Here is a 16650-nt window from a genome sequence, read left to right as displayed (position 1 = left end):
AACTTCAGCACAGTTCTTCACACCTCTGAACTGAAAGGGCACTTCATTGTCCTTGCTTAGCTCCAAGGAACCTACTAATGCACACATTTGTTGCTATCATCAGTTCGTTGCTGACAAACATATTGTCACTTTGCCATGAGAGAACTTACTAGAGAGGTTTATACTCTATTATTTCCTTTATGCTAGTAAAAGATGACTTTTAAAATGAAAAATGGCATTAGCAATTGCTCCTGCTTTTTTTACTGAAAAAGATGCTTTTTGAAACTTTTCCACTAGTTTTATTTTTTCCTAAATTATTTTCATCAGTGAGATGCAGATATCTCCTATCCTTATGCAAATAGGTGTTTTCAGTTTCAGAAAACCCAGCCAGGATACCCCTCTCTCCACACTTGTAATGAGGAGGAAGATTCTTTTTCCATCTGTTGGCATCTTCTAGACTGAAATCCTTGAGTCTTGCCATGGTCCTGACTGAAGCTGAAATTTCAGCATCAGCACATTACTCCTGCATTGCCTGTTTCTTATACTCTCATGGGGAAAAACTTCGTGAGAAAGTCCAGTGTCACGGCTGCATAAGGTTGAGCTCTGGGTATTAACTTTCTCTCTTCTCCATATCCCTTTTATAAGCTATCAATTAACTATGTGTATGTGTTGTATGGTTTCTAACAATACCGGGGCATAAATGCTAATTAACAGCAATATACTTTTCATTAACAGCTTTGCCATGGAAGCAGTTATATGAAGTTTAATTTTAAGAAATGTATTTGGTGTTAAATAGTCCACTAGTTCTATTTTTATAAGATTTCCTTAATCCTTAAAAAAAAAAAAAGAGGTTAGTACATCAGAATGTTGCTTCACATATATTTGTTCCAGCAATGCTGAATTTTTCTTTCCCATCTATTCGAAAGTCGAATACATCATTACTTTTTAACACATGGATACTGATTTGTAGTTCATCTTGGGAGCCAGAGCACTCATTCCCATCAATATATAGCTGCCTTCTAGGCAGGAAACATTTCTTAAAATCAGAGAGAATGCTGTCACAGGCTCTCAGTCAGGGTTGTTTGTTTGTTTGTTTGTTTTTTTACTTTACCAATCATGTACTCACACAAGGACTGTAAAATGCTTTCAGGTTATCCAAATAGTGTCCTAATGCATAATAACATTGTGAGAACAAGAACTGTAATTAATTCCTAAAGAGTTGTATCTCATCTAGCATGAAACGGCAGAACTGGAAAAAAGCAGGAATCTGAGTTACAGTAAGGTGTCGACAACAGAACATGCAAACATTGGTTGGGAATGATAAGCAGAATTAAAAAAAATTTTTTGGTACAGTAATAATAATTGAGTGTTGATGTAGACTTTGTGGCTAATTCTGTATTCTCTAAGTAAAGAACAGTACACAAGTTAAGTTGATAGTAATCTCGCTATATTTCAGGGGTAAGTTCTTAAAGATTCATGCAACTGCATGTCAGTAAAATACCAAGAATGTTTAGGCACCCTCTAAATTATAATACAAAAACATGGTAGAGGTTTGTGGTTTATTCCTCATTCTCTCTCTGAATTACTGTGTAACCTCTGTTATATCACTTACCTTCAATATTTCTCTGTTTCTCCACTTATGAAATGGCTATTAATAGCTTTATTTAATACATTATACCTACAAAAAATAGATAGCAGTTTGTCTGAGGCAAGAACTTTGTCTTTTACTTGTTCCATAAAGCCATACTATACCTTTGGTCACTGTAAACCTGCTAATGAAGAGAAACATGCATAGTGCCTGAAGCTCTAGCCATTTTTTCTTCCATTCTTTCTGCCCTAGAGTCTGGGAAGACTCTAGGCAAAGATACATTACAGATTATGGATATTGTTAATTCTCACTTAACAGTAAACATTTGCTCTCTTTGTGTGGACTATATTTTTGTTAAATAGTGTTTCAGTGTGTTTGATAATCCATTAAGGGAGATGGTAAGAGAGAGCGGTTCACTTTCCAAATATGCTTTTTGATCTCTTGAAGTCATTTGTGTGGTCAGTTGCTTTTTTGACTTATAGTACAAGAGTTTCCAACTTCCAGGCTGATTGCCAGCCTGCTGAAGGAAGAAGTCAGAAGGGATTTAGTCTGTTTCCTAATATTCCTAAATGTTAAATGACTCTTTGTGTCTACATTGGCCAAAGGTACTGCAAAAAGGGAGCATGTTCTCTGGAGCTTGTTTATAAACATCAAATATTATCCCCATTTTTTCGTCCTTGTCAGGACTTAACCTAAACCTGGCAAAGCTGACAGCTGGTTCAGTGTTGAAAAAGTTGGAAAACATATGTGAAAACCTCCAAAGTCCTTTAAGCTAGGCAGTATCTCAAGTTCCATAAATAATGTTTAAAAATACCATGGAGCTTGTCATGGAGACATTTAAAGGGAAACTCAAATTTGGAACCCCAATATTCTGTCTATTGGCCCAGCCCTTCCTTGCATAACTTTTGATGATAAAATCTTGCATCCTTTAGGAAGACTTTATCAAAAAAGTAAACTTCCCATTTTATTCCATTTTAAAAAAAAAGTTTTAGTGGCTTGTGAGTAAAAGTAATGGAAAACTGGAGGATTTGTAATGTTTAACTGAAAGTTTGAAAAGTACTGACCATCAGCAAAAGTAAATGAAATGAAAACGTTCTGGTTTTTTTTCCCCGTTTGAATGTACAGCAATTAAGAAATTATCTATTTATGAACAATCTTAAAATAACAGGTTGCTCTATCCAGTATAGCATGCAGGAGAAAATCTAAAAAAGCAAAGTCACAACAGCATGTGAGATGGAGAAATTCAAATGTAGTAGCAGATCTATCAACTGCCTTTTGACTATGGTGGAGGAGCAGAACATCAAGGAGGAAAATACATGATTAAAAGCTTAGAATTGGAAAGAGGGAAGAAGAGTCTTCACAGAATGTATTCTAAAAATTTTGCCCTTGGTAATATTCTTACAAGCCGTCTTTCAAGATTTTAGATACTGTGGGTCCCCATGTGGCATTTGGCTGTTCTTTAGGGGAGTTAATGTGGAGAAATGCAGTAGATACGTCTGTAATAATTTTAAGGTAACGAAAATATTTAATAATCACCAGTTGCCATCTACGTTTATTTTGTTAGCCCTGTCTATCAAATGTCACAGTAGCTGAAGTTGAGCAAAACAATGGTCTTCTATATTTCTTCAAGTGATTAATAACTCCTGGCCTGAAAATTCAATAATTGATTTGATGTTTGAGAGTTAATGATGATCAAGTATCAAAAGGCTTTGGTTTTATGGTTCAAAGTGGGAGTTTCCCAGTTATTAGCAGCTTTGAAGAGGCCAACTCCAGACGTAGCTCATTCTTCTCTTGCATGTTTTCCTGCAGACTAGGTAGCTTATGTTGCTGTCTGTAAATAGGCTTCTTCATAGGAATCAGCCAGAAGAGGTCTTCTACCAACCTCCAGATTCAGTTTTTACAAGAATGAAAAAACTTCAGCATTTGCATGGATAAAGTTTTAAACAAGTTTACTGTAGACAGTAAAGAGTTCAGAGTTTACTGTTTTGGGTCATGCTGGGTCAGTGTGCCACTGCTGGTCACCATTTAGAAGTTTGTTTCTGTAATGGGGAACGGATAGTTGTGAAACCTTGCATTTTGAGGGATAAAATGCAAATCTCTACATCAGGAAGAATCAAACTTGAAGAAGCCTGGGAAAAAAAATAAAAAAGGAAAAAAAGCAAAAAGAAATCTAAGCATCTAATAGTTTGAGAAGGGCAGGTATGTTCAGGCTACCTTGTCAGATATTAGGATGAGAATACGCTGGCTTGGCAGCTTCCCCCTTCTTAATAGCCAGCTGGATTACAGCAGCAGTCCATCCAAGGAAGTAATTCTTACAACCAGATATCTAGCTTCTCTGCCAGCTCACATTTAGTTTTGAAAGCAATTAGCTGGAAGGAACTTGATTGCATCCAGCCAGTAATTTCCTTTGGACTCAGAGATAATAACAGAAACAGAACCAGAAATAGTCCTCTGATGCTATACGCAATGTAATTTAATGCAATTCTTCTAGCCTTCATCTATATGAATATTAGGCAAATGAGTTTAAAACTTTTTTTTCTTTTTCCTTTTTTTTTTTAAATCACAAAGCTACTGTGGCCCCCCAAAGTGATCCTTGGTCTGATTATAGTGTATATGTTTTTACTGGAGGTTGCACAGATTTTCGTTATAGCTGCAGCATTTATATTGTAATTAAGGCTATGTCAGTGTTTCTAGTATGACCGTGCTTCAACAAATTACGCCAGGCTGAAACTTGATGTACGGGAGCAAAATTCACTCTTTGCAATGCACAGGAAGTTAGCTGTGTTTCTCTGTGTGGCAGTAGCACACTCGCCACTCTTTTTTCTTTCTCATTGTGTTGAGTATTTTTCTTGTAAATCTCAGTTTGGGTGCAACTCATTTTAAAATTGTCAATAATGTAAAGAAGAACAAGTACAGAAACAGTTTTTCCTATGTGAGTCCTAGAAAAAAAACAGTAAACGTAAATACTTAGCTGCACTAAGAGGCCAAAGTAAAGGAATTCATAAAATAATGTTGGAGGTGGAGGGGAGAGACATCAGAGAGGAAGCTTCCCAATGAACATAAAAATTCTTGTCCTATGCTGCTTTCTTCCTCAGGTTGTACCTGCCAGCAAGATGACTTTTCGATTTAGAAGTCTATGTGGTCCATCTAGCTTTTCCTTCCCCATCATCAGCTTGATAGCGGAGTCATATGAGCATATAGCTATTTACAGTGCACTTCTATTACTATGGCTGGTGTCTAGTACAAAAAGAGGTTGTTTTCTTTCAAACTGTCTCTTCCCCACAAATAGAAAAAATGAATGCTTCCCACCCTCTTCATGAAATTGTTCTCCCAAGGGAGAAATGCTTCTCACCTTTTGCTCCTCCTCCAAAACCCAAGAAAACTATGTTCGTTCGAGCTATTCCTGCCTGATAAAAAGGAAAGGGGAAGGTGCTTGGGAGGATAGAACCTTTTTCAACAGACAGTGCTCGTCACTAGAGTTCTGGGGTAAATCTAATGCTGCTCCTCAGGTTTGATAAGGTTAGGTACCTTGATTGACTGGCCCTTTACACCGCTTTTGTCAGTGAAGAGTCCTCCAGGGTCATCCTCCAGGGGGTGATTCAGAACATCATTGCTGGAACCTCAAGGCAAATAACCTAACACCTTTGCTTCTCCTTTTGCTTAGAATTTGTACATTTTATATGTCATCAGAAGGGAAGGGTAATTGAAAAAATGGCTGATAATTCTACGTTTTGTACAAAAAATATACTGACAATTATTTCCCCAATTAAGAGTATTTCCTTCTGCTTTTTAAGATTTTTTAAAAAATATTTTAAAAGCAGATTATATTTCTGATCTAAAATTGTGGAAATAATTAAAGGTTATTGTCTGTATTTTTCCTTCCCACTCTGTCAGTGTATCTGCAGGACAGAGGGTCAGTAGAAAACTGATGAAGCCAGCAGGAGATTTGAAGCTAATGTGATGTTATGCTCCTAATATCCTCTTCCTAATCGTGTACTTAGGAAAATGAGTTAAGCACAAGAAAATATATGCACAAAGGTACATATGTTTTACTTATATTTGACTAAGACCAGTTTCCTTAGTTATTTATTTACATAGTGTTAAAAAAAAAACCCTTTCCAATAAAAAAATTGATTTGTTTATCACTTAAGGAGAACAAACAGTGGGAGGTTAATACACAATCAGATAAGTTTACAAAGCCATTCTGCAATTAGAGATGCTTAGGTTTGAATGTGCCCTCTTCCCCCTCCTCCCTGCACCTCTGGTAAATATATCCGTACTTGCAACTTGTTGCAATTTAATATTGTGGCTATGATGAAGAAAAAAAAAGATTCACAGATGAGTTATGCTAGCTATAATGCCTAGCCATTGCTTTGTTAGTTATATCTCCATGAAGTAAAGCAACTGTTAAAATATTTGCTTCATTTGTAGACTGAGGTGTGGTCCCATCTCTTAAATGATTTACATTATTTACAACAGCATTTTTCTGTGCAGTGAAGTAAGAGGTTGAATTCTGGTTTGAAATGGAAACAACAATTAGAAAAAACAGTAGTACATTAGGCCACTTACATGCATTCTTACTCCTTTGAGGATCTGGCTTGTCAGCAAAGTGTAATGTTCTTGAATATAGTGACTGCTTTAAAAAAAAAGCCAAAAAGAATGTAAAACCCACCACCTAATCAAAGATCTGAAAATGGAAAATTTAATTGAATGGAACTTCGAACAAATTCACATGATCTCCATGCTGCCCGCTGGACAATAATACCCACTGTAACAATTTTTCTTTCATAGCTTCTTATTTGTGTTCTCTTTCTTTAATTTCTTCATATGTACAACATCAAGCAAACTACCATCTCTGGGAATGTAGGATGTAAAATATAAGTGGGAATGTCAGCAAAACCTGCTATGTTCCCGCTATTTTATTTCCTAGCTGACAGAACAGTTTGCACGGTTTTATTTAGTTATAATTCAAATAAACCATTACAAAATAGTTTTCCAGAGCTCATCAAGTAGCCAAAAGTAAATAAAGAAAATTAATAAAAATAGACATAAAAATACTAGGATCTTTAAATGGGATTTGCAGTTATCAGTGAAGCTGTACTCATAGCTAACACTCTTCTCCTCCTTCCTCTTTGTTAGAGGCTTTCCGTGCAATAATTGTTCTGATGATGTAATAGTTCTTGGATATGAAAACACTCTCATTACTGAATGAAAGCCGACTAGCTTCAAACGTAGAAGCGTACATAAACAGGATTCCATGAGTATATGAATATATGATTAAAGACAAAAAGACCTACTACATCTTCATATTAACCTTCAGCATTATAGATCAACAGTGTTTCCTGCCAAGCCACAGTACCATTCTGTTAGTGCTTGATATAATATTTAGCATTGTTTCGGGATGTGTGATCATGTGATTCCTACTTTCTACATGGCAACCAATGCAGAAACAATCTGTCAAGGACTGTCATTGAGGATCAATGCTAAATGTTACTCAGCAGGATGCAGACTGTATCTCGGTGGGTGTCCTCCTACTATGCTTTGATTATGTTTGTTGTAAAGAAAAGCCTAGTTGTGCTTACAGCATTTGTATTTCACCCCCTCTGTGGAAGACATATTACAGCCTCTTGATTTGTCCCTGTTTCAACAAGATGTGTTGTTTAAAAACATGTACACAGCATTTTCAAAGATTCCTTCAGTATAATCTGATTATAAAGGGGTTATGTGACAGTTTGTCTCTGCTGCTTATTGTGTGGCTTAAATCTCTGAGGACAAGCTGACTGAACATCCATACAATTTAGAGTCTGATGGCAGCTGTGGTTCAAAAATGTTGTTTTGGGCCAGATCTAGGGTCATCTGAGGAGGCACTTTGGCGTACATCAAGGTAACAGAAGGATTTTATACTACTTATTGCTTCTTATAACTTTGTTAGATGACAATACTATAGGTTGGATACATGGGGGGAAGATTTAATTAAACAGAGTGGTAGTTGATTAACTTAGAGCAAGAAGGGAAGGGAAAAGAGGGAGAATTTTTTTATACTTCACTGTGTGAATGGGGAGATAAATCTTCATCTCTGAGCATTGCTAAATAGATAGGCTTATATATTGTGAAAGAGAAAACTTATTACACTGGACAGCAAGCTGACCTATTGCTTTTATAAAAGGATATTTCAAGCAAAAATATGTATTTCAGAGAGTGTCTGTGTTTTCTGCATGACAAAAACACTCACCCATGACATCCCATTGCCTCTTAATGTTTGCTGTCCTCGATACAGTTTTATAACGCTGGTGCTCTACTAACAAACTTCCAGGCATGAACGTATACATACTAGAAGACCTTACCATGTGGATGGAGCTGACAAGTACTCTCTAGATGACGATCTGGTAAATCTAGAAGTTCTAGATGAGGTACTGTGCTGTCTGAGTAGCAATTTCTGACAATTGTGTCTCACATTTTGCCTGTTTCTGCTTTTTAGGCTTCTTTTAACAGAATGAGAAGAGTTCCTTCTTGCAAGCTTTTGTCTCACCATGACAAAGGAGTTGTCACATGACTGATCTGCTATCATCACTTTGTTAATATTCTATAGACTGACATGAAAGCAGTAGCAGTGAATCCTATTATGTGGAAGAATTTAATTATGAGTGATGCTAGTTTAAATTATTTCGTGAGTTTCCTAAAATGTGAAGTTTAGTCTTGAAGATCTAGATTTAAGTGATTTTTCCTAAAATTGATGAATTTATATAGAGTAATATGGTATCTACAGCTTCTGGATAAAAAGTGATAAAACAATATCAGTTGCAGATTTCACTATATCACCTATATGCAGACTATCTGTAAATTTTTCTTTTGATGATCCTTAAATTGCACACCAGCAAGAAAAAGACATAATACTAAATTGTGCTAGTGTCCTGTTTAAAACGGTCTCTTACTACCACTTAAAATTTAATCCTTGAAAAATTATTATCCTTGTTTCATGGTCAAATAAAAAATGAAATGGAAATGTACTATGAAGTGCAGCAGTAATGTGCATGGCCATTTTCTCTTCAGAAGGTTTGCTTCTCAGGCTGGTATAACAAAGTATGTACTAATCTGGAAATAGGAGTTGCCATTTAACTTCATTTTACGGCATTAGCGAGAATTTTGACAATATTTGTTTGGTTTTGTGGTGTTGGCATTTGAAAAATAATTAGTAACACTTAGAATAAGTATTTCTTAATTAGTATTCTCAGTATATTTACAAAAATCTTCCTAACTGGGAAAATACTGTTTAACTATCAAACTTTTTGTAATCTTCTCAGGATACAATTATCCATCAGCTGCAGAAACGCTACGCTGACTTACAAATTTATACTTATGTTGGAGACATTTTAATAGCCTTAAACCCCTTCCAGAATCTCAGCATTTATTCTCCCCAGGTAAGAGAGATTCCAAGCTGTGGACAGTACTTACTTTACATTTTATATTAATATCACTAGCGAAAATACTTAAATGATGTTGGAAGCTAGGAGCACAGACTAAACCCCAGCCTTTTCTTCTTCCAGAAAAGTGTAGCTACAAATCTTTTTTTTCTTTTTTTTTTTTTTAAGTTCAGTCTCATTTGATTTCATTCCTTTCTGCTTGGTGGCACAAATTCCACAGGAGGGATGAAGATTACCCCAGCCACAGCTGTGCCTCTTGTCTGGCGTTCAGGGCTTTCTTCTGGGAAACAGAAGATGGTTATATGAACCTCCTCATGCTGAGGCTGTCGCTTCCTGAAGAATTGCTCTGACTATTGGGTTATTACATGTCCTGTGCCATCAGCTGCTGCTTGAAAGGAAGAAGTGAATCAAATGCTGTAAAGATAGAGGCAGCTCAATTCTCTATAAATATGAAGAGAGTTGGAGCCATAAATCTTAGTCCCCATGGGTGCCTAAATCGGGGTTGCAGGTAGAGGGGCCAGATTTCAGATTCACGGTTATCTTTGAAGTTTCTTTTGTGTAGGTTGGGTATTTCCTTGGTTGAATGCCTGTGTTTGAAATTCTGTTCTTGTGATACAGTTCTCTTCACTGTCTTGTCTGGGAAATGTCAGAGTGCGTTTTAGGTGTTGTAATTTGTATTCTGGAAGTTGGGCAGTGCCAAGAATTACCACTCTTCCAGGTGATGCAGGGGAAATTCTGTGGTAAAACAGGCAACTACATTCTGTTGAACAGGTGGAAGATAGTCACTATCCTCTTTTCAGTTCTTAATTATGTAGCAAAGTTCCGTATTTTGACTATGGTGTGTTCTTTTTAAAATTTAGTTCTCTAAGCTTTACCATGGTGTGAAGCGTTCATCAAATCCCCCCCACATATTTGCCTCTGCGGATGCTGCCTACCAAAGTATGGTTACATTCAGCAAAGATCAGGTAAGAATCTGTTTATTTTGTTTTAGATTTCATATTAATCATACTGCCACTATGCTACATGGCTATGGCTAATGTTCTGTTATGTTGTACTTTGGGAAATTTTTTTCTTTAAGCCTTTTATTCCTGCATCAGCAAAAACAGAGTAGAAATCTAGTCAGATTTGGGAATTCTAAAGAGGACACAGTGGCTTAAAAGAGACTAAAAGGTCAAATAAAGATGATAGGGTTACCTGACCAATATAGTTTCCTGGAAACCCATGGAGTCCTGGCAGTTGACACCAGTTGCAGAGTGTTGCTGCACACTCTGATTCTAGCCTGTCTTGCACTAGGTATTGTAATAATTTACACCTGTATAAAATAGGAGGGTCTCAATGCCTTAGCAGATTAACAGTTTGAACCACTTTGCTGTTGCATAAAGACACTATCAAGCAATGGATAATCAATTCCTTTAACTACAAGTCACAAAAAATAGGAACCATTAACTATTTTTTTAGTAAAATATATTAAGGATAGGTGTAATATAAATGCAATAAAGGCACAAATCCAATTGTATAGCAATGATTTTAATGAGAATGAAATACCATGCCGTAGAAGCTAAATTTCTTTTTATTATATTCTTAAGATGGTAACTTTGTACTCCTTCTAATTTATGTCCTGTATGCATATGAATATTGAGGGCTAATAATTATTTTTATTTATAAAATCCTCCTGATTTTACCCTGCACATCACACAATAATTCATAGAAAATGCTTTTTTAAAATCACAAAAGCAGACTAAAATAATAAAAAACCTGCAATCAGAAAATAGCAAGCAAAGAAGACAAATAAAAAGGACATTGAAGATGAAGAAAAAAAGGTGTTCTGCTGAGTATGTGGAAGTACAGTGGCCTGAGAGATGTCTAGTATTTCTTTAATGGCTTATATGCTCTTCGATGGAGATATTAAAGAAAATAAGTACTCATGCAGAATAAGTTATGTGAGAACTTGTTATCTGGGGAAAAAAATTACTTTTGACATGAGCCCATCAGGCTAACTTTGTACATCTTTAATGTTATATGTTTCATACCCATTTAAGAAGTAAAGAAGTAATTGCATTTAGATCTAAATCAGTTTCCTATTTTCTGTTTGCAAAGGATTACAGGAGCATGTTTATCTCCATTACCTGGCCAATATTATGTTGGTTCTTCAGGTAAAGGTGCATTAGATAAACACTGTAGCCAGATCAAAAATGTATTGATTCTGTTTGATTTATCCATTGAGCTTTCCCTTGTATTTTACTGTGAACCCTGAAAATTGACTCCACATCTAACATTTCTCCTGAAGCTAAAGTCAAGTTCTGGCCAATTCTACAAGAGTTTTATGAGTTCTACAAGAAGTCATGGGCTTTAACTGTATCAACTGTTGTACATTACTTTTGTAGTCGCACAAAGACAATTAAATTACGTATCGTAACCCTGTAAATCCATCATTAGGTTATCTGTTTCCAAGAACAAAAATACCCAAGAAGAAGCAAATAAATGAGCTGCAAATGGCATATTGCACACATTATTTAGAGTCAATCCCTGCACTGGCTGTCAGATACCACAAGACACCGCCAGAGAACTGCTACATCTTTCAGACCTTTTCACAAAGCTCAGTTCTATATGAAGTGTCATTGCATCAAGTATTTTAGGACCTGGTGTCTTCTCACAGCCAAGAATCTTGTATGTTCACAGTGTGGTGCAAATAATTTTCAGGTGTTTGCATAAAAAGACACGAATCTATGCAACTGCTCAGTGTTAACATTTTAATTATATCTCAGTTGATACTGTACCTTAAGTAGGCTAATATTTGTACTGGTGATCTGTAGAACACATGAAAAATGGGGAAATAATAAATACTGTTAGAATTCTTGCTTGCTATGATCTGAAGTGTTGATGCTTCAGTGTTCAGGTGTGAACTGGCCTTTGAGGTGTACTGGCCTTCTACTTCCATCTCATCCATGAAGCGTAACAGCAGAGAGGAGGGTACCAAGTGATTTGGACCATTCTAGCTAATCCCTGATTCTGGAAGCCATTTGGAGAGCCTATAAAATACCATGTGTTAAGGACTGCTGACTCAGGAGGAAGATGGATATGTTCTCCCAGAGTTATCCAATGAACAGATTCATATTTTTCTGAAATGTTTAGATGCTAGTTTCCTGTTGTAGCTTGAATATCAGCGTCACCTACAGAATAACCTCTCTACACAGCAGCAAGTATTTAACATTATTTGTAAATCCAGGAGCAGACTTTCTGTCAGAGTATTGAATGCAGCTGTACCCTGTGTTTCATGTTAATTCATATGAAGTCAATGCAGAGATCTCAGATGCACTGTTGAATTATGTCACATCAACTGAGCTGTGTCAATTTTCTGAGTTTTAAGCATTTGAAACAAGCCTCGTGCATAGCGTGCTTTAGCCTGTAGACATGGTCACTCATTTCTATGTCTTACCCCTTAGAAATTCAATTACTGCTTCACACATATGCACATTGCTATCAGGCATTGCAAGATGCATTTTAGTAATCTAGGGAATAAATTATTACACTGAGCCTTTGCTGATCTTTCCTTTCAGAAGGGCGTTGAGGGAGTTGACCTTTAAAGTATTTTGTAGTATTTTGGTACTAAACATTAAATAACAACTAGGAGGAGTAATAGCTGAAATCGACCATGTTGTGAGCTGTGCACTTAACTGTTTTGTTTTGTGTGTTCAGTGCATTATCATCAGTGGGGAAAGTGGTGCTGGGAAGACAGAAAGTGCCCATCTGATCGTCCAACATTTGACCTTCTTGGGAAAGGTATTTCTTAGCCAATCATGTAAAACTATGAACAAATCCTCCCAACCTCACCCCCAATTTCCACTTTATTTAATCGTTAATGCTTACTGTTGTAAGCTGTTCATGTGAATGTCCCACTTGAGTTAGGGGCGGAGTAATCAGGCATGTGAGAGTATTGAATTAAGATACTGGAGTATGACCCACACCAAGCCATTGAATATTTTTAAAGAGAAGGTGCCAGATCCCGAGCATACAGTGCCTGTAGTTATCTACAGTGTTTATCACATATACTGTTGTTCATTTATACAATAAAGAATGTCAGATCTTGCTATGGCTCTAATCTTAGAAGCTCTTACACATTTAAATGTTATGAGTAATGCTGTTAGTGCAGAATGATGGGAAAATCAAGTGTGTAAGGTTAACCTTAAGTAGATGTGTTTAGTTTTTGATGGTTTTGGTACTCTAACTAATTATATGACACCTCAGAGGCAGAACAATTGCAAAGAAAGAAGAATCTGGTTTTTCCTACCTGTGGGAGAGTTTCTCATCAATTTGTTGGCTCTGTTGTTGTATAAGTAGAAAGGTTAACACAGTATCTAAGACCATACATGCATGAGAAAGGGATGCTGTGCTTCTGAAGCAAGAATTGGATTGTGGGTAAGCAATATATTCTTTTAATGATCCTGCTGATCTGTATCTGTTCTGTCAAGGCCAATAACCGTGCTTTGCGTGAGAAAATTCTTCAGGTGAATCCTCTGGTTGAAGCATTTGGGAATGCCTGCACTGCCATCAATGACAACTCAAGTCGCTTTGGAAAATATCTGGAAATGATGTTTACACCCACGGGAGCTGTAATGGGGGCAAAGATTTCTGAATATCTACTTGAAAAATCAAGGGTCATAAAACAGGCTGTGTAGGTATATTAATTGTCTGCCCTTTCACGTTTATATAATGTTTGGATTCTGTTTAATTCTCAAAAATTCCTTATTTTAAATGCTTTCGTGTCTTCTGCTAAAGCAGTGATCCTTTCTACAGTGCTATGACAACAAGAATAGTCAGTTAGGTTCTTTTGGAGTGGAAGCCAGAGCTGCTCCATTCTTTGGAGAAATATTGTGGTTGGCTGGGTTTTCTGTGTTTCACAGTTGCTGATTCTACACCATTAAAACAAGTGGGAGATTTGTTACCTAGTTCAGTGAGCTCACGGTAAGAACTTCTACTTTTACATTGTACAAGATGCCACAAGAATAAACACATGTGCTTTAAAAGGATGCTTTTTTTTTTTTTTTCCCAGGGGAGAGAAAAATTTCCATATATTTTATTACATATATGCTGGCCTTTATCATCAGAAGAAACTTTCTGAATATAGACTTCCTGATAAAAAGCCTCCTAGGTAACTATCACTCACTTGTTTTAACTGCTTGTTGTAATTAGCTATTGATCAGCTGTTGCTTTCAGTATGATGCCTTAAAATCTCTCTTAATCCTTCTCCATCCCTTAAGGATCTTTTTTAATCCTCCCAAGCAAAGAAGAGGATGGACAATAAGGCATTACCTTATTTCTATTTGTTTGAGAACCTGAACTATTTGAAGAGGAGGAGGAATAATCAAGCTTATTGTTACGTAGATATTCTGTCATACTTTCAAATCAAGACAATCACCTTATGATTTTTTTACTGTAGTGCTTCAGTAAGAACCCAGAATATGCTTTGGAGTTGTGTTTTTTAATTGGTATTTGTACTTTGGGAGCATCTGATCTGTATTGGGTGAGGGGATATATGTGAAATGTTGGTAACACTATAATAGATATTAACAAAGAATAAGCAAAAGTTAGTGCAAAAGAAACAAAAACTTCTTATGAATTAGCACCAAAGTATATAATTGGAAGATAAATATTCTTTCCAGTTACTGTAGTACTTGCATTGAAGTCACTGTAGGTTGTAGTGGCATATCTGCTACTATGGTGCCTTCTTTCTCCCACTCTATTTAGATATATTGATAATGAAACTGGAAGAGTAATGCATGATATTGTTACTAAAGATTCCTACGGAAGACAATTTGAAGCAATTCAGCATTGCTTTAGAATTATAGGATTCACTGATGAGGTAAGAGATCCAGTTCCTAAACCATTATTGGCCTTCTTTATAAAAAACACCTCCAGTGCTGCCTGCACACAGGCTGCCATTTGGTTTTGTGGATACACACCTGTGCCATAGAATCTCTCTTACGACAGAAGTGAACTGTGAAAGCATAACCACACACTCGGAAGCCAAGACCCGCCTGAGGTCTCAGCTGGTACTCAGGCAAGTTCATTCATAATTCTATATCACGCTGTTTTCTGTGTCAATAGGAGCTTACTTGAATTTGTAGAACTTGGTCTCAGAGCAAGCTACAAGCTTTAATAGCCATTCCAGTGCCCACCTTTTTCTTTCATAGCCTAAATATGATCTATGTATCTAATTGGATTCCTTAAAAGTGCTGCTTGTCATCTTTTACAGGAAGTGTACTCAGTGTACAGAATTCTGACTGGAATCTTAAATACTGGAAATATTGAGTTTGCTGCCATTTCTTCACAACACCAAACAGATAAAAGTGAGGTTCCCAACCCAGAAGCCTTAGATAATGGTAAATACATTTTAACATTGTCAGTTCTGTAAATGCAATTTGACTGTATTTGTGAGAATCTCTAACTCGTGGTAACAGTTGGGCAATGCTGGTGATTTCCACTGCATAATCACAGTCACGTTATGTTTTTTCCACTGTCTTTTAGCTGCTGCACTACTAAGTATTGGGTCAGAAGAACTTCAAGAGGCCCTAACCTCCCACTGTGTTGTAACACGAGGGGAGACTATTATTCGAACAAACACTGTGGACAAAGCAGCTGACGTGCGAGATGCCATGTCTAAAGCACTTTATGGCCGACTCTTCAGCTGGATCGTAAATCGTATTAATACGCTGCTTCAGCCAGATAAAAATATATGGCAAGTTACACATCATTGAATCATGTGTATTTACCGTGCATGTATCTTTGATGGGTTCACCCATTTGTATATTTTTGATTTTGCAGAAAGGGTGCTGTGTTTATTTTGGCTAAGGCTTCAAAATGGTTTTCATGCTGTGATACTGAATTCTGTTTCCAGGACATTAACCCCAACGTTTTCAAAGAGCTGAGTGGAATTTAGCTACTGAAGTCAATGGAAATTGGGTGGTTAAAGTGCTGTACGATTCGTTAAAAAGGTGCTTCCTATGTAGTGAACATTAAAATCTTACCAAAGGCTGGTAAATAATTGGAGTAGACTGAAAAACTTTAGTATGTATTCACAGTCCTCACAGTCCTTCTGCTTTTGTAAGCTAGTAGTAAATACAGATCTCGGATTATTATTGTGCTGCTACTTGAGATTAAGTGATGATTTTTTTATTTTTTGTAATTACAGAGACGTTCATATTATGCATCCTTATGATTTCATTGCGAGGTACTGACCTGGCTGCTTTGGTCTTTTCAAGCAGCTGCAGAGATTTTGAGAAACAAGAGAACCTCTTAGGTAGTGTGAAAATGCCTCTGATCGGAGATCTCTGTTTGGCACTTCACTGTATCATATAGACATGTCCCCATCCATACGTGCAGTTCTAGTGGTGACTGTGGTATGAGTATACTTGAGCTTGCACACGGGCTCTTAATAGTCCAGCTTGGAGCAGCAGCAGACTTGGTAATTGCCCTTCTGGCAGCATATAGCAAAAACATACTGTTAAAGCTTGACACCTTTTGTCTACCTAGAGGAGCAGAGAATAGATTTTATTTGGGATCTGCCTATTGAAACCATTTGTTTTAATATGGCTGCTAAGTGTTTGTTACTATGTACCTATGATTCTTGTGCCTTCTTCGTGGAAATTTGCAAGCAAGTGGAAA

At 36.7% G+C, this 16650-nt stretch overlaps 1 protein-coding gene across 1 annotated transcript in view; it reads left to right on the top strand.

Annotated features, from left to right (window-relative positions):
* Positions 1 to 16650, top strand: part of MYO3B (myosin IIIB) — a 206722-nt gene that overhangs the window by 89357 nt on the left and 100715 nt on the right. The window contains exons 11-19 of the mRNA XM_087731497.1: positions 7881 to 7977; positions 8869 to 8985; positions 9849 to 9953; positions 12685 to 12768; positions 13458 to 13660; positions 14039 to 14137; positions 14734 to 14848; positions 15242 to 15368; positions 15514 to 15724. Of these exons, the coding sequence (XP_087587623.1) occupies positions 7881 to 7977; positions 8869 to 8985; positions 9849 to 9953; positions 12685 to 12768; positions 13458 to 13660; positions 14039 to 14137; positions 14734 to 14848; positions 15242 to 15368; positions 15514 to 15724 (1158 nt within the window). The remainder of the gene's footprint in view (positions 1 to 7880; positions 7978 to 8868; positions 8986 to 9848; positions 9954 to 12684; positions 12769 to 13457; positions 13661 to 14038; positions 14138 to 14733; positions 14849 to 15241; positions 15369 to 15513; positions 15725 to 16650) is intronic.

The sequence above is a fragment of the Nipponia nippon genome, unplaced genomic scaffold (genome assembly GCF_047370975.1).
Source record: "Nipponia nippon isolate SJK-2023a ecotype South Korea unplaced genomic scaffold, ASM4737097v1 scaffold_5, whole genome shotgun sequence".
Lineage (NCBI taxonomy): Eukaryota > Metazoa > Chordata > Aves > Pelecaniformes > Threskiornithidae > Nipponia > Nipponia nippon.
This window is presented reverse-complemented; position numbering and strand designations above follow the sequence as displayed.